Source organism: Ctenocephalides felis, unplaced genomic scaffold (genome assembly GCF_003426905.1).
Source record: "Ctenocephalides felis isolate EL2017-DRISC unplaced genomic scaffold, ASM342690v1 CF-g0.4_SCAFFOLD_01886, whole genome shotgun sequence".
Classification (NCBI taxonomy): domain Eukaryota; kingdom Metazoa; phylum Arthropoda; class Insecta; order Siphonaptera; family Pulicidae; genus Ctenocephalides; species Ctenocephalides felis.
Window position 1 is genome coordinate 91,396,052 of NW_020538040.1, and position 19,559 is coordinate 91,415,610.

The window sequence follows — 19,559 nt, forward strand, 5'->3', positions numbered from 1 at the left end:
AATCGAATGTTTTTTGAACCATTTAAATCGGTTGATCCGTGCGCCCGAAAATGTGACTGGAAATTTGTATCCATACATACATACACACACACATCCATTTTTTCTGAGGTATGCCAAAATGTTCAGAAACCTTCAAAACGTCGAGAAATGTAAAAAATTTCAATTTCGATTTTCGGCCCATTACAATAACTCATGGATCGTTCAAGTATTACGTAAGCAATTTAGTAGAATTATTTACCCTCCCATCCCCCTTTGTCAGCAAAAGTAAGCAAAGGTGTCACCAAAATAAGAAATCAGAAACCCCCCCGCCCCCCTATAGTGCTTACGTAATACTTAAACGGCCCCTTACCCTACGGGAAGTTAATAAGATGATAAAAAGTTTTCCTTAATTTCGAATAGTTAAAAGAAATGTTTTTATTTATGTATACTATGAACTATTTCAGCTACCGGCATTGCGAATTTCAAACGAATTCAAACCCCACCACGCGAGCGTGTGGTATCGAGTAAACAGACTCGCCAGACTCGAACTCTTTCTGCACGACAAGAACCAAAGAAAAATATGCGAGATTTCAGCGTACAAGTACGCCTCGAGCTCGAGGAAAGCCCAAGGAGAGCTGCTACGCCGCCTGTGATTGTTAGACCAAAGTCAGCTGATGTCGCGAAACAAAAGGTCTTAATTCGTGACTTAGAGGTACGATATTACCAATTATCACATCACCATAGGTAATGGTATTTTTAGGTAATTAGATAATGACACTTTTATCTAATGATACCGCTTTCTTATTACACGCATGTATTGAGAAATATTAAAATATTGATTTTTAACCTTGAGGTAAATTGCTGGAAATAATACGAAATTAATTAATGAAAACTTATTTTATATACCGCATCAAATTAGATATTTGACATTCCTTAGTTTTCAAGAAATAAATTTAACCCTTTCGGTACGCGCGGTACATATGTGTACCACAAAGTTTGAAAATTTCTGTACAGTTGAATTTATGTATGAAAGCAATGCAATTTATACCACGACGAAATGTAAGTGTTTAGCTGTGAGATAAAATACATATGACCCGTAAAACAGCATTTATTTTGGAACCAATCGCGTTTTGTTTTTTATCCGCTCAGACCATGTTGCAACAAGTTGTCGTAAGGCCGTAATATTTTAGTATGGTCTAGAAGACTATGGTATCTATCGTCAAAAAATAATAATAAAAATCGTCGAAAAAAATTGTTTTAACACTTTATTACAAGAAAACTCTACCAAAAACTAATCAGCACGATTCCCAACCAATATCTTTCGAACGGTTTTTGAATTTTCATAATCGATTCAGAATTGCGGGCTAAAACGTGGACGAAAAATTTCTCACTTTTCTGCGATTTAGAAAGAAAGGGCTCGGCCGATTGTAACGCAAAACTGACAAACGATAGTCCTCATCGAGATACATCGAATGGCTTTTAAATTTTTGACATCGGTCCAGCCGTTTTTGAAAAGACGTGGATTACGGCAAAAAATCTGTTCACATACATACACACACATACTTTTTCCAAATTCGGTCTCATTCGATTCAGAATGGCTTGAAACGTCGAGAACACATAAAATTAGCGAATAGGATTTTTTGATGAAAACGTAAACTTCTTCTTCGGGAAGTTAAAAATTAGACTACATTCAATAATTGTTGTGATTGTGAGTGATTACAATGGGCAAGAAAGCTAGATAAAGTAGACAAATATAACTATGTTTCCAACATTTTGTATTTATTACTACATTAGATTAGCGGTACACATACGTACCAGGCGTCTCTTACGCTGGTATAAATGTGTAAGATCTCAAATAAGAGGTAGTTAAAAAATCGTAAATATGTTTTTTTTCTTTGGCTTGTTATTTATATTATAAATAGTGAGATAGAAAAGAAATATTCATAATCTGTAACTATCGCAAAGCAAATGTGTACCAACAAAAAGTTCGGCTGGCACAACAGTTTACCAGCCTCCCTAGCTGACCCCGATTATTTAAAATTATTTTTTTATGATTTTTACTACAGCATATATCACACATTAAAATTATTATAAAAACCGGTTTTTCAAACAATTTTTCGAATACTGTCCCGAAAGGGTTAAATTAAATAGAAATAAAAATGATTTACATGTTGGTAGATAAATATAGAGCCATTTATCTTTAGTGACGATAGAGAAAGTAAACAATTTTTGGACAGCCACATTCAAATTTTGAGTCTTAAGACCGTAAAAACAAAAAATAACTAAACTACACATTTAATTCATGACCCATTACTAATTTCGATTTTGAAATGTCAAGGCCGAAGTGGCATCGCTACGTGGGCAAGTTAGTTTTTTGAAGCAGCGTATGATCGAATCTGGCAACCAGAATCTGGCTCTCATGGCCGAATTAAAACAATGTCAGCGCCCCATGCAGTGGAAAAATGACGATCAATATTAGATATTATCATCACAGATATCATTTTTACTTTTGTAAAAACTACTATAATTTTAAATGTAATCATTAATAATGTATATAGAAATATTGTGTTCGATAATGATTATTAACATCAAAATCATGAACAACGATTTGTAAAAGCTATCGACATATTTCATTCAATTACTATAATAGTTGCATATTTTTTCAGATTTAAAATTTATTTGTTCTATTTTAAATTAAATCGATCTGAATTACATAATCTAGATCAGATATGATGCCATTCATAATAATCATATTGGCTTCATTTTTTGAATATACTAAACATATATTTTTTACTTTTTATTACCATGTAGCAATGTCCTCGCAAGACAATTTTCAATTTATATTATATTTAAGATCATTAAGCTCAAGAGAAAATTTGATATCATATTGCTTCTTATCAAGCAAGTCGAGGTTGGGTTCGAACACGAAACTAGAGAATAGAAATCCACGTTCTTACCACGAAATATCGAATTGCTTACATCCATAAGATTAAGATGACCAAAGATAATTATTAAATAAAGTCTATTATATTCCGCAATAATTGATATATTTTCGAAACACTTTTATCAACATATAAAATTACATTGCTACAAATACAATATTGGATTGCATTCTAACTATAAAGTAATCTGAACACCTATGAGTTTAAAATATATCAAATAACTTTCGATTAACAATAGCTATTGCACCGTTTCGGTAAACTTAATAGAATCAATTTCGAAGTTAGAACGTGCTCCTCAGAATTTGCAACTATGTAACATATTCGTCTCAATGGGCAACTTGAAACCATATTGCATTTATTTCAATATACCTTGCTTTTAAAAATGGAATGTCTTTCAAAAAAAGTTGTTCTGGGAAAATATTTATATATCTTTACATTACAAAGCCTTCTAAACATTTGGCATACCTTAGAAAAAATAGATGTATTGTTGCCTTCATTCTATCTTGGCTCGATTAGGTTTTGTTTATGCGTGTATTTTATATTTCTTGCAAACATGTACATATGTTGTTTGTAGAATACGGCCCAATAATGAACACATTATAGTATTTGTTGTATTCCTTTTTTTTCAATGATAATACATGTTGTATATATTATTCAAATGTATGTTTGTATATATGAAATTATTTAAAATAAGAGTTATTCATTGATCAATTTTATTGAATATTTATTGGTTTTATTTCTCAAATATTTAATTACGTTACGGAAAGTTCCAGCAATTTGCCTCAAGGCACGATGCCATACACTACTAATTTATTATTTATTAAAAGAAAGATATTATGCAGATGTAGGAGTAGGATGTACCATTTCCATAAAGTTAATTATTAACCATTTTTCAATTCTAACTTGATTGTTTGAACACATTTAAAAATTTAATAAAAAAAATTGAGGCAAAGAAATCGTATATAAATATATATATACATACACACATATATATATATATATATATATATATATATATATATATATATTTACTTGATTACTTGATCACTTAATCAATAAGAATTGAGATCTAGCAACATTTACCAATAAATAAAACTGTTAATTGTTAACTGTTTGTCTCAAAAATATTTTAGTTTTTTCATTACAAAATAAATCAATAAGATTTCCATTTGAGGTTTACATACGTTACATGTAAAAAAATCACATGTTTTTCATATGTAATTCATATATAAATATTTTTTCATACATATAAAAATAAAAAATCAATTAGGAATAGTGGTAATGAGTTTTTGGTGAAAATTGTTGAAAGTTTGAAATAATTGTTAAAATGAGTTAAAATTTCTAAATTGTATCGACAATTTTTAAAAAATGCTACATATAAATTCTTATTGATTATGTCGTTTAATTACACATATCAAGAAGTTCACGCAAGTTGCCTTAAGAAAAAATTCCACTTACAATTATTCTATTTAAGTTCCTAACTGCTTTAGTTTTTTTTATTTGGACTCGACACATACTATATAAATATATATACATATATATATATATATATATATATATATATATATTTATATTACTCATAATGTTACTTTAATATAAATGCAATTTCAATTTTCTAAATGTCTTATCTAGACAGATTGTATTACGAAATTAAAATATTTATAATGTATTTTAGAAATTGATGAAGCAATGAGAAAAATAGTTGTATGAACGCAGGGTAAACTTGCATAATAAACGTCATCAAAGTCTTTGTTTCTGAAGTTGAAAAACATGCTGTATGTTCTTGACAAATATTCGTTTTAGTTAGGTTGTCATGCGTAATTTATTTGCATGTAGAATAAGAATTCTTAGAAATTATTTACAATGTTCAGAATTGGCATTCGATATTCACATTTTAAACGACTAATGATTGTAAGAGAATAATTTTCTTTCCTTCTATATGAACTTTTTGATTGGTATAAAAGATTTTAAAATTGTATTGATTGTACAGTAACTAATATATGCGTAAAAATAATAATTATTTGTACGTTATCAAAAATTAAGCAATATTCTTAAAATACACTTATAGAATTCTTTAGATTTTAGATAAATATAGTTGCAGGAAACTCATAAAAGACAAAATTACCAATCATTCATAATACATTCTAAGAATCAATCGAAGGTTAATCGTAGTTTCCAAATTTTTTTATGTAGCGTTGGAAACAACTAATATGCAGAAATATAAATAAATACTCTAATAAAATTTTTATTATAATCCTCTATTATAATTGTACATTCAAATCAATTTAATGAATTTAATAAATTGCACAAAACGTAATATTAAAAATAAACTAAGGTATAAGTGGCATTTAGCCTTAAGGCAAGCTGCATAGACGTCCCGATATGCATAATTAATCAACATAATCAATACGTATTAATCAATATGATTTAGCCATTTTTAAGATTGCAACGATAAAATTTTCGAATTTTGACACTTTCCATCATTCCAATCTTTGATAAGTTTTTATAATATTTCTATAACACATTTCGTATGCCTAAAATATTTAAGAATACTCGTAGAGACCATAAACCGATAAAAAATTAACAATTAATTACGAAAAAATAACCCAGCCCAGATTTTTTTTCTGAAAACGAGGATGATAAATTTTACAGTTTTCTGCAAATTATTAAAACTGAATCAACCGATAATCTATTAAAACTAATGACTGCGAGCCCTTATCGAGCTTCTTCAAATGACTTCTAAATTTTTAAATCTTACATTTAATAAACATTTACAAAATTCATTTTTGACAATGATGATTTGTTTGCCGTCAGTCAATGACGTACTAGATAATGAATATCTGACGTACTAGATAGTTTGTATAAAAACAAATATTTCGAAAACAAAATTAAGATACAATTCATCCTAGTGGGCTATACTCGCCCTGGAAAAAGATAATCAAAATTACTACGTTCACAGTTTTTTTTTACATTTTTTACAAATACAATATTTTTATATGCATGCAGAAACTGGAATATATATGATTATAATACTATAGCATGTCAAATGATGATGAAGTCGACTATGATGACAAATTTATGGTAGAAACTGAAAATGATTCAGAGGTAACAATTCACATTTGAAAATACACACTCACTACTTATCGCATAGAAGTGAAATCAGTATTGCTTTTACCGTAGTCATATTTAAACTCTAATTGGAGCTCGCAAAATAATAAATAAATTAATATAAATGATAATATTTGCTTCTGTCAAGATTATATAAACAATGAACGGTATACCAAGTCGTGCGAATTAAAAATGGCCTTGAATTATTATTATTAATATTATTATTATTATTATTATATATATATATATATATATATATATATATATATAGAATTTTATGATATGAGTGGAACGAATATTAATTGTTTAATATGAACAAAACAGCACTCAGATTTGTTTAACACAACTTTATTTTATGATACTAGTATATAAGTAACTGTTTTTGAAATTACACTGAAGATGAGACACACCATGGTCTCGAAACGTCTGTAATCATAAAATAAAGTTGTGTTAAACAAATCTGAGTGCTGTTTTGTTCATATTAAACAATTAATATATATATATATATATATATATATATATATATAATTGATCTTTTAAAATTTAGTTTATTCTTTGTTTTAAATAAATTTGAAACTGAGAGTATTAAATATTTTTAATGACAACAAATATGTTTTAAATTTCACAAATAAGCTATAGTATAGCTATATATAGTAAAATTTAATTTATGTTAAATAATTTAATTATTTATATCAAATTATTTAAATTAGTAAAATTTTTAAGATTTTTTAAAAAAAATAATTTTCGGTACGGAAAATTTTAGCAGTTTGCTTTAAGGAACGTTGTCAGGCACCAATGTTTTTTTTAACCAACTTTTTCAATTTTATTTTTTTGTATTTCCAAATTAAAGAAACACATCCAGCCCTGAATTTTTCACCCTCCTGACACAAACCCTTGCTTCGTGAAACTCACTTTAGTAATCGACTAGTTTTTCATCGCGCTTTTTTTGAGGGACCAATTTTCTTTATTTTTTTTTAATGCTTATTTGAAAAATGCATACAACTTTAAATTTTCAACCACCTACCACAAATTCGTATTTCATAATAGTTATTATAGTAGTCCAATCATATTTTTCTCTATCTAGCTTGATAACAAATCAATTATAAGCTTTTTATGAACGTTTCTAACTGAAATTCGACCAAGATTTTTTGAGCTTATCCAAAATCTTAAATTTATCCGCTCTATTTGCTAAAACATTTTTAGCGAATAGAGATTAGATAATGGTGTCAAATTATCGTAGGACTTACAAGATTCCATTGTAGAAATATTTTTTGATGTCCACACACAGGAAGCACATAGATTATGAGTGGTTTGCATAGAGACCAATTTTAGAAAAAAAAATATAAAAATTGAATATTAAAATCTGAACATATAACAGTTTTTGAACTAGGTACTATGTAAATATATGCCACAACCAGAGCCGGATTTAGAAATTTGGCGCCCCGGGGCACTGACAAAAATGCCGCCCCATCCCTGAAATTTTACGAACTTTCGAACTTTTTTTAAAGCAATCGCGCTGCTTCAGCTGCGCAGAGACAAAATATAGGAGCGCGTAAGCGCCGCGTCGCTGTCTAACGAATAAACAATGTTACATAATCCATATAAATTTAAACAAAATTTATACTTATTATTAAAATATTTTTAAAATATCTGATAACTTGATGTACATATGTCTTATGATCACTTTTGTCCACGAAATGTTTCTTTTTCAATTTTTTTTATTAGATCATCGAAACCGCTAAACCTACCTCCCACAAATTTAAGCAGTTATTTATTCTATAAATTTTTTTGAATGATATTGGACGCTTCTTTTCTCAACAACTAAATTATCATTTTTGGCATTTTGGCCCGTATTTTCAAAACAGTTGGACCTGCCTTGGTCAATAACTAATCAGCACGTCTTCTTAACAATCATTGAATTGAATTGAATCATTTAAATCGGTTGATCCGTGTTCACTTGAATAATAAAAAAATATTAGATTTGTATTGATGGGGAGACGTGCTGATTAGTTTTTGGCACGAATTATGAAAAATGGTAATTGAGATTTGATATTTCTTCTCTGAAACAGCTACGCAGCGCGATTGCTTTGCAAAAAGTTCATAATTTTCAAAAAATTTCAGAATACAAATAATGTGTTTTAAAAGTCAATTTTTTTCATTTCCAATTTTTTTTCAATTTTAAAGCTCTTTATAAAATGTAATTTTCAGTACGGGATGTTTCAATAATTTGTCTTAAGGCACAATGCCATGCGTCACTAGTTAATTTTTTTTTTTCAACGCTATAAGCTTGTAAGTGCAGAAATTCGTCATTTTAAGAAGGCTCGAAAACTGAAGAAAATATTATTTTTAAACTTTCAGCTTGTTTACGGATCTTTATATTAGCCAAATTGACAAATTTGATAATGACTTATTAACCAATTTGATAATTTACGTTCGGAGAGGGAGGCAAGGCAAAATAATAAATTTTAATAATCGGTTATTTCAACCCTAATTTTGCATTGCAATCGTATTATGTTTTGTTAATTATATTTCTTGAAATAAAAAATGCTGTTAAAAAAAAGTTGATTATATTGTATAGATTTTTTTTTCTCAGTTTTCAAATTTTGCCGCCCCCAAAAATTTGCCGCCCTGGGCAGTAGCCCCGATTGCCCCTACTGTAAATCCAGCACTGGCCACAACTGTAAATCTTTCTCTAAGCATGCTACAGCATAATATAAAATAAAGAGTCGGATTCAAAAATTAATCAAATAATATAAAGCGCGGTAATAATATACAAAACTTTGCATCTTCAAATGTGTCAATTTAATTTAAATGAAATCAGTTTCGGGTTAGAATAGCACTTGCAATGACTACTACTATGCCCCATGAACATATGTAACATGTTTTGTAGTGGGGTTAAGCAAACATATAATTTGTGTTCGCTACCCGCACTTATATAGCACATACTTCCACAGTCACAATGATTTAGTTATTTTTTAAAACATTTTCATAATACAATTTTTCTATAAATATTATTAAAGTCCGTTTTCAAATAAAATACTATATGAAAAGATAGATTATGAAATAAAAATGTAAGTAGCTAGTAGCTACAAAATGAGGACAATAAGTAGATAATTACAATGATAATAAATTTATATATATATATATATATATATATATATGTATATATATATATATATATATATATATATATTCTTTTCAAAGCCGAGAAGAGACCATCCCACTAGTCTGAACTCGGACGCAACATTTCCCACTGATGTCAATAAGATCATTGACACAAGAGCAAAGGTAAAAACTTTATGTATTTATTAATTTACAATAATCTTTAAATCAGTAAGTATATTTAGCTCAATGCATATTTTACTATGAGTTTAGAACAGCTGATATTAGTTAAAATAGAAATTAAAGTTAAATTCGTCATAGAATTTAAAAATAGTATAAGCTACAATACAATTTATCACTATTATTCATTAAACATAACTTCATATGTGTTCAATGAATCTTTGTAATTATATTAATAAATACTCGTAAGATATATTTTAAATTATTTGTGATGTTCATATTTGAACAAGATAGAAGTTCATTAGTAAATTTGCAATCAAATCTTGAAATATACACTACAATTGTATACAAAATATACAAAACGGTGAGATGAGTGATCTATTTAAATAACCGTTTTTAGATAACGATATTGATGAGCCATCTTATTTATACAAATGTTTAGACATCCCTATTTACTTTTATCCTACTTATTATAAATATTACACATACTTCTCAATATTCATTTTCAGATGCTCTCCCAACAGAATGACGACCTTAAAGCCAAATTGGATCTAGCTAAAATTGAAATTAAAAAATTGCACCAAAGAACGGAACGCTTACAAGATCTGGTAAAGAAGCAAGACGGGCGAATATATGGAGGTTAATATAAATGTTATATTTATTTATGCAGAACATAAAAAAGTACTCATCTTAAGCTGCTATCATGCTATGATTGCTATATGTGTTTAAATACAAGAAAACTAATTCAAATTAAGAGAATCAATAGTTGTACCACGATGCCATATCAATTGTAAATGAGTTATTTACGTGAAATAGATTTGATTCTAGATAATAATAAAGTCAGAAATACAAATAAAAAAGAAAATAATTATAGGAAATCAAAATGAATTGATTACGGTGGTTGTAATCTACAACTACCAGTAAATCCTGAAAATTTTCAGTATTTAGTTTAATTTTAGTTTAACGTTGGCTGTTTCAATATAATATATTAGACAATATAATATAATAATATAATATAATATATTGTCTGCAAAGGGTATAAAAAAATCACGAAAATGTTACATTTTAAAATTTCAAAAAGCATATGAAATAATTACATGAAGTTTTTTTTCTTAAGGCGAATTGCATGAACATCCGGATATGTGAAATAATCGATGTGAAAATAGCGATTTAACAACTATTAAAATTATTACTATATAATATTTAACTGTTTATATAATACCAAAATTAAGTTTTCGTTTTCAATTAAAAAGTAATCAATGCAATTTCTAAATTACATCTTTCAAGCAAGCATACAATAATTGTAACTGTAAGAAGTAATTTATTTAATTCATTCTGTTATTCAACGATGTTCAGTATAAAACACAAAATGAAATAGGTATACACAGTGGATGTCCTAAGAGAATGGCCCATTATTTCAAGCATTAATGCAATTTTATATTTATATAACTATTTCTAGGTCTAGAGTATTTTAGAATGTTCGATTAGTTAGATCATAAAATCATTCTGCAAAAGTAGCCAGTAGCTTACTTCATCATCAATTGATATCTTAACAAAAGTTATGTTTTCGCCAAAAAATCCGATTGGCTTATTTTATGTTTTGTTGGCGTATCAAGTCATTACAAATCATTTGGCTATAATTGGAAAAAGTATACATGTGTATGCAAGTGATGAGCTGATTAGATTTTGGTAAAAACGGGCGATTCTTTTCTATTTTTTGACGATTTAATTTAATTCAAAGCTTTATTAAAGTCGTTAAAAAAGAGAAGAACCGTGTGTCTTTACCAAAATCTAATCAGCTTGCACACACATGTATACTTTTTCCAATTGCAGTTTGATTTAGAATTACTTGATATGCCGAGAAAACATAAAATTAGCCAATCGGATTTTTTGGCGAAATCATAAACTTTTCTTAAGATATCTGTTGATAATGAATTAAGCTACTGCTTACTTGTCAGAGAAGACAATTATGAATTACACAGCGAATAGGTGGCACACAATAATTAATTTTGTTAATTTGCATAATATACAAACTATTTTATAGATATACCAACATATCAATACACGAATACATCGTACAACCATCCAACAAAATATATATACTTGGACCTAAAAAATCATTTATTGTTATATATATATAACCACGAGTACCATCATATTTTCCTATCTTGAAGGTTTTTTGTCAGTTTTATTATATTCGTAAAAATCGAATACTTGTTAATTATTTCGAAAATACACGCAAAATAAAAAGATAAATTAAGTTTTCCTCGAAGTAGACTAGTTTTAACAAATTTACTTATGATCTGTTTCAGGTTCTGATATTGCGAGCGCTAAACTCGTAGAGTTGAGTAAAAAGAATAGAAACCTTCATGCCGAACTGGAATCCACGAAAATGCGATACTCCAGCGTTCAAGCACGACTCGAGGAAAGCCAAAGCAGAGCAGCACCCCCGCCTGCGCCCGATCCGCCAGCCTCGGTCGATGCGGCACAACAAGAAGCCATCATACGTAATTTGCAGGTAGGATGTTAACAACTATCACATCGATATAATCAATTGTATTTTTAGGTAATAACTCCACCATTTTTTTATTACATGCTTGCAATGAAGAATATAAAATAGTTATTTAACCTTAAGGTATACTGCGGAAAATTTCTATTTTAGAGATTTAAAATTGTTAAAAGTTGTGCATGGCATGGTATCAGACAAATTGCAGGAATTAAGTTCCCGGATCATAATTGAACATTCAAAGAATAAAAACAAATATTTATAATATAATTTAATCAACATATAATACAATCAACAAAAATTATCAACGATTATTTACAACTGTTTTCAATATTTTTAAATAGATTATTTTAAATATTGTAAATGTATTATTATATATTAAAGTGTTCATAAAATTGGGAAACTGGCGTATTTTACAAACAACTTATGTGTATACTTACAAGAAATGTAAACCGAGACGAGATAGAATGAAGGCATCTGAGAATCTTATCTCATAAAACTTCATAATAAAAATTTACTTCATTCCAATTCTTTGAATTCTTCCGAATTTTTGAAAATTTCTAATTATTTCGAAAAAGTAGAAAGTTTTGAAATTTTTTGAAAATTTTGAATTTTTCTTAAATTTTTTGGAAAATTCTTAATTTTTTTGATTGATTTGAAAAATTTCGAAAATTATGTTCATAAAAGCAAAATGTGTTTCGAATCATTCAAATCAGGCGCTCTCTAGGAAACTAAATTGCCATTTTTTTGGGATTTTTTGCCATGTATCTTTGAGACGGCAGGACAAAAATCAATTAGCACGTCGAAATGTCGACGAAAAATTTTATACGCACACATATACGCATACAAACATACATAAACATCAATTTATTCTAAGTTTAAATTAAAGTTATTGAATAAAATAAAATATTAAATATTACTGCAAATTGTATAAAGTAATAAAAACTTATTTTAAATTTATACCGCAACCTAATTAGATTTTTGACATTCATTAATATTCAAAAATAAATTAGAGCAATTAGATCGAATTAAAACGGATCTGCATGTTTGCAAATAAATATAAAATCTTTTATATTTGGTGACGATGGAGAAAGTAAACCATTTTTGAACAGACACATTCAAATTTTGAAAAATAACTATACTACACATTTAATTACTACATAATTAATTTTCGATATTAAAATGTCAAGGCTGAAGTGGCGACGTTACGCGAGCAAGTTAGTTTAGCAAAGCAGCGTATGTTTGAAACCCGCAATCAGAACCTGGCTCTCAGGGCCGAATTAAAACAAACCCAGCGTCTTCTGCAGCAGGAAGTTGGCGACGGACTCATTATGCAGGGAAACACGCCCGCACTACCTTCGACCTGGCGTGGGCGAGCCCAACAAATTATCGCCCTTCAAAATAAAATATCTGATCTACAGCATAAGTGCGGCCAAACTACTGCTACAGGTATTCCAAAAAGAATCGCATTACTTGTAAATAAAATTTTCGAAGTCGCTATCAGGAGATAAACGGCAATGATTGAAAATCCATAACAAAAGTATTTTCTTCCATTGTTAGTTTTTTTGGTTGTGAGGACTATTTTTTAGTTTACGAGACCTTAATATAATTTTTAAGTATACGTTATTTAATTGTTATTTTGATCAAAACTGCTACGAAACAACGGACACCTTTAAAAATGTTTTTCCCGTCAGCTCAGAACTGAATTACACATACAGCTTGAATACAAACTTTCTGATCATCATATATATGGCTAAAATTATTTTAAAAACATATATGGCTTCTTTTACATTTTTGTGGAAAATATAAGATTTGTGTGACTCTCATTATATTTAGGCTAATATTTCAATTGAAAATGAGAATATTAGCCTAAATATAATGAGAGTCACACAAATCTTATATTTTCCACAAAAATGTAAAAAAAGCCATATATGTGTTTTTTTTGATAGAATATGAAAATATTGTTATTATATTTAAAAAAAGTCACTACATCGATACGATACGAATATTAACATGAAACTTATGACTCTTATGCTTTAGTAAGAACAATGGTGTTGTGCTAATATTTTTTTTGCCGGAACGCTAAAATTTAAAATCCGGTTCATAAAATTTGATATATTTCGATAAGAACTCACAAATTTAATATATTGACTTCTTATATAATTAACTCTATTATATACAGCTAGTCTATACATTAAATTGTACAAGTATGAGGGAATCATTGAGTACATAATTTATATTCTTCAATGACATTAATTATATTTATTTTGGTATTATTTGTACTCATTATTAATACCTACAGGTATATATTATGATATAATAGTACTCAAGATTTATTACAATACTTTATAAGACTTAACCTAATAATATGATAGATAACCTATTACCTATCATACTATACTATATTATTGTACATCATATATAGATATCTATTATCTATCATACCGTGAGATACCTACTCTTACTATACTCTTATAAATACTACTGTCTAATTTATATATTCTATTAATAATATGATAGATAACCTATTACCTATCATACTATACCACATTATTGTATCATACCGTGAGATACCTATACCGTCATTAACTAACTTATTATATACCTACATACCTTTTACTTCTTATAAATACTACTGTCTAATTTATATATTCACCTATATTATATAGGTTTTATCTTACGCCCTATGTATTTTTTTTTATTATCTCTATTGTCTATACCGGGATTTGAACCCGAGACCTCTGCGTGGCAGTCGCGCGCCTTAACCACTACCCTATCGGGTATCCCCACCAATAATATAATATGGGACGCACTGTTGTTACCGCGGGTCATTTTCTAATTAATTAGATAATTAATACTAAGGTGGCGCGACGACGTTAGGGATGCGTATTTACCTAAGCTATGGAAATATATGGAAAAATTATATGATTTGCACATGCATCCTGTGCTCACTTATTAATCTTTACTTATTAAATCATTTTCTGTATGTAGCGATTTTTTCATATTTTTTCTTGCCGGAACGCGTTCCGTCCCAAAAATGATTTGCCGGAACGACGTTCCGGCGCGTTCCGGCTCGACAACACCACTGAGTAAGAATTATTACTAAAAATATAAATTGTCAAGCGTTGCCAGCGAAATATTTAGTATGGCATATATTTATTTCTTTCATATAGCGATAAGCCAAATCGAAGACGTTGTTAGACCCTGTTTTATCGTAAAGTTTTAGTCGGATTAATAATAATTTATCATCGAATAGAACAAGCGTGCGTGTCTACGCTACGTCACATTGAACAGCAACGAAGGACTGTGCAGGAAAACACAGCCAAAGAACTTGCGGCAGCTCGAGCAGATCTCGACGGTAAAGACCAGATTATCAACGCACTCAAGGCGCGTTGCCGAACTCTCGAAAGCGAAAATGACACCCGCAAGAAGCGCGTTAAAACACTGCTCGAAAAGGCCTCCAATGACAATCAATACATCCATGCTATACAAGTAAGTTCGAAAAGGAGAAAATTTTATTTCACTATTTATCAACTTCTATCGTAGTACCTAACTTGTAAAAACATCAAATGATTATGAATCATATATAAATATATAAAAAACCAATAAAGTTTGATGTTTCAAGTCAGCGTTCATTTAAAATGGTCACATCTAAAAGATCGTTAAATGAATCAAGTAAAATTTCGATAACAAACTTATTTTTAAGAAAATCGACTTGTTAATCTACTAAGTAGCATTACTGATTTATATAAATCAACGCAAACTATAACACAGAAAAAAATATCTGTATTCGGTGTGAGCATATGTTTTCCAATGTAGTTTTCACCGCTGATTACAAATCTCAAGTCAAAAATTGGGGAGTCAAATGTCAAAAAATTGAAAAAAATCAAAATAACGACCAAATCCTTGATATAGTAATTACTCTCCATTATAATTAAAATCTTATAATTTCTGTCGTTTCCTTACCCTTTTTACTTTAAAAGTTTCAATTATATGATCTACCACAAGTTTTGTTTTGTAAAAATTGGCAGCAAAATTACTAGATCGGTGATTTTATCGTTTTTTTTTTAATTTTTTCTTTCATTTTTTCCCATTAACTTCAAATTTTATGTTTTGATTCGTGTTCAGCGGTAAAAACTACATTGGAAAACATATGCCGGACTCCCAACCAGACCACATTTTTTGTGGACCTGTGAAATTATTGCAATCCCCAAAAACGGTTACGGTTAGTTTTTATTTTCGCTCGGCAGAATCCAAATCAACTTCGGCTAAAATCCTTCACTGCGGTAAATGTTATTGGATAGTAGTTCAAAATTAATAAAAACTTTTGGTTGCTTAAAATAGACTTACTTTCGCTTTTGCCATATGCAACGCTGATGGCTACTATTTTTGATCTTTATAATTTATGTAACCCTTAATTAGTCGAAACTTTGATTGAAAATTATCTGTTTGTTTTTTTTCAAGAATCGTTAATAATAAAGAAATTTACATATAACAACACAACCTTAAAATCTTTTTGCTACAATTTTTCTGTACAAAACAAGTGTGACGATCAAGCCGCAACGATATTACTCTCCGACATCTTCACATCAATTCAAAATGTCGCCCTAAACATTATGATAAAACTGTTTTATAGACAAATTTGTTATTTATAATGCATCTTATATCAATTTATTTACTATTATTTTCAGATTTAAGACTATTATTAAATTTTATATTATTTACATTTTCAGCTTAATATCAGTCAAGTAGCAAAAAAACATTCTTTAGAATTGAGGGAAAAGTCTCTTGAATGTGACCAGTTGACCAGCAAAATAGCAGACTTAGAGGTAATACACGATTATTTATTTTTTTATTGTTATATATAAGATATTTTTTTAAAATATTTGTATTTGTAAATATTTGTGTATATTATTTATAATTCAAATTATCTTTTTACAAACCTCAAAAAAAAATAGTTGTTCTTCAATATGCACATTTTTGCATTTTCCATATATTTAGGCGGAACTCAATACATTGAAACAAGACAACAAAGGACATAAATCTTCTTCTCAGGAAAATGCTAGCACCAGTGACTGTCAACGCAAACACGTCCCAGATCAAGACAAAAACGCGCCTAATGTAAATATCCTATAAAATTGAATGAACTTATTAAATAGATATATAACTTATATATTTAGTATTTAAACCAAACAATTTTAAACGTATGACGGAAACAGATGTAACACATTTTCTTCTAAAAACCATCTACCGAAATCGAATACAGTTGAACGATGGTGGTTCCAAAATTTCTTGACAATTTCAAAGAATAATGTAAAAATTACAAATTACAAAAAGTTTCTTAAAAATTTATTCACAATGAATTAAAAGTAGTAATATTTTTTGGAATAGTATCGATCAAAAAATGTAAATTTGTGTCATAATATAATAATATCAATTCTATATAAAACAGGATCATTATCAAAGTATTGCTGAAGCCGCGGAATCAGAGCGGCAAAATATTGAAAAGATCCTGAGCATCACTCACGAGAGATTAAATAATGAAGTTAGGAAGAGCGTCCTATCTCACAAGTACATATTTAATAGTCCATTATTTCAAAGATTAAAATTCCGAAAATTTTCGAAAAAAAAAGTCCATTAAATTTTAATAACTGACATTTTTTATCTTTTTCTTTAATTTATTTAAACATTTATTGTAAGTTTACCCTATATGGTGTATCAAAAATAATTTCCTCAAATATCAGCGCGGATTCAACACAACACGTAAGAAAATATTACGTTGAATAAAAATTGTTGACATCTATCATGTGCGAACTTTCTAACATTAAGATAATGACGTTACTTGCAGAAACCAACTAGAATATTTTTGATGTATTAGAATGACTTGTTTCGAGTTTACTAACGTCATTGCTCCTCCGTGCAATATCAATTTAATGCATATGTATATTCAAGAATTTGAAATGTATTTTTATAATTATTGAGACAAACTAAATAAAAAAATAGTGGAGCGCATGGCATCGTGCCTTAAGGCAAATTGCTGGAACTTCCCGCACCAAAAATTATTATTTTTTTAAAAACTATTAACATTTTTGAAAAAGTTTTACTTAAAAAAAAATTATATTTTTGAGAAACTATAAATTTGACACAAAATTACTTTTTATGAAAAAAACAATTATTGAAAAAAAATGTTTTCTTCATTTTGACATATTTTGGACATTCTGAACATTTTTTCAAAGTAATCGTACTGCTTTAACTGTATAGAGACGAAATGACAAAACGCGTAAGCGCCGCGTCGCCGTCTAACGGATAAACATTGGTACGGAACCCATAGGAATGTAAACAAAATTTATACTTGTTGTTAAAATCTCTATACAATATCTGATAATTTGATGCGCATATGTCTAATGATCATTTTTGACCGCCAAATGACATTTTTTTTACTTTTTTTATTAGATCTCCGAAACCGCTAGACCTGCCTTCATGAAAATTTGATCAATTCTTCATATTGTCAATACAAGTAAAATGTTTTTTGAATTATTAAAATCGGACGCTCCGTTCTCTTAAAAACTGAGTTAACATTTTTGGCACTTTTTGCCCAGCCCAGCCTTCGCCAAAAACTAATCAGCGCGTCTCCTTATCAATACAAATCTAATGTTTTCTAAATTATTGAAATCGGTTGATCGGTGTTCCCGAAATCGTCGACGAAAATTTGTATCCGCACACACACATACACACACACATACATCCATTTTTCTAAGGTATGCCAAAATGTTCAGAAGGTTTTGAAACGGAAAGATATATACAAATTTTCATTTTCGATTTTTTTTCGATTACTATAACTTGCCCTACAGGAAGTTAAAAAATATTAACTAACATCAGGATTTGTAGCAGCAAAAACAATAAATATTTTATTTTTAGAATTAAATAAAAAACGTTTCAAATTGATAATTTTCAGAAACTAATATCATAACCATTTTATGATATTTATTTTATAAAATTAATGTGTTTCTTGTTAATATATATGAATGTACTAATAAATAAGTACTAATTAATAACCAGTTAATTCAGCGGTTTCCAACCAGTGGGGCGCGTCCCCTCAGGGAGGCGACATGCTGTTCTAAGGGACAAATTGAAAAATCTTCTTACTAAATTTTGCGTCTTTGTGAACATAAGCATTTATAACATACGTATTAAACTAAAAACCGATTATATTTAATTATTTAACCCTCCGTCGGTCGGCGTGGTCTGGCCAGACTTTTTTCGACTTCAATTAGAAAAATAAAATACTTCTAGTAATCCTATCGACTTGAAATTTCTTGACTTTTCCTAAAATTTCATTAGCTGTCGATCAATGAAAAAATCAGAACAAAAAAATTTACAGAAGGATAATTATAAGGATTTAATTTTTTTTATACTTCGAACGGTCGGAAAGGTCTGTCTAGATCACCCATACATTTTGTATGAAATATACGCTTTTTCATGGTATTTTCTATTCAAACTGCGTTGTTTATATTCTTTGCTATGTGTTCTAACATGAATGTTAGTATTTTCATGACGAGAGTTTCTTGAAAACCTACCAAACTTATTGGTAATCGCAAACACTGAAAATCGGATGAGTAATGCACACATTCATTCAGGCGCCAAAAAGAATAAATACTGTTTTTCATTGATTTAAAACAGAAAAATTAACAAAAAAAGCAACGTTTTTTTTATATTTCTTGATTTTTTTTATATAATCGTTA

At 28.8% G+C, this 19,559-nt stretch overlaps 1 protein-coding gene across 1 annotated transcript in view; it reads left to right on the forward strand.

Annotated features, from left to right (window-relative positions):
• LOC113375521 (coiled-coil domain-containing protein 13) overlaps nt 1-19,559 on the forward strand; it is an 87,736-nt gene that overhangs the window by 66,720 nt on the left and 1,457 nt on the right. The window contains exons 10-17 of the mRNA XM_026615453.1: nt 444-691; nt 9,821-9,950; nt 11,624-11,829; nt 13,008-13,266; nt 15,074-15,309; nt 16,551-16,646; nt 16,819-16,938; nt 17,270-17,388. Coding sequence (XP_026471238.1) covers nt 444-691; nt 9,821-9,950; nt 11,624-11,829; nt 13,008-13,266; nt 15,074-15,309; nt 16,551-16,646; nt 16,819-16,938; nt 17,270-17,388 — 1,414 coding nt within the window. The remainder of the gene's footprint in view (nt 1-443; nt 692-9,820; nt 9,951-11,623; nt 11,830-13,007; nt 13,267-15,073; nt 15,310-16,550; nt 16,647-16,818; nt 16,939-17,269; nt 17,389-19,559) is intronic.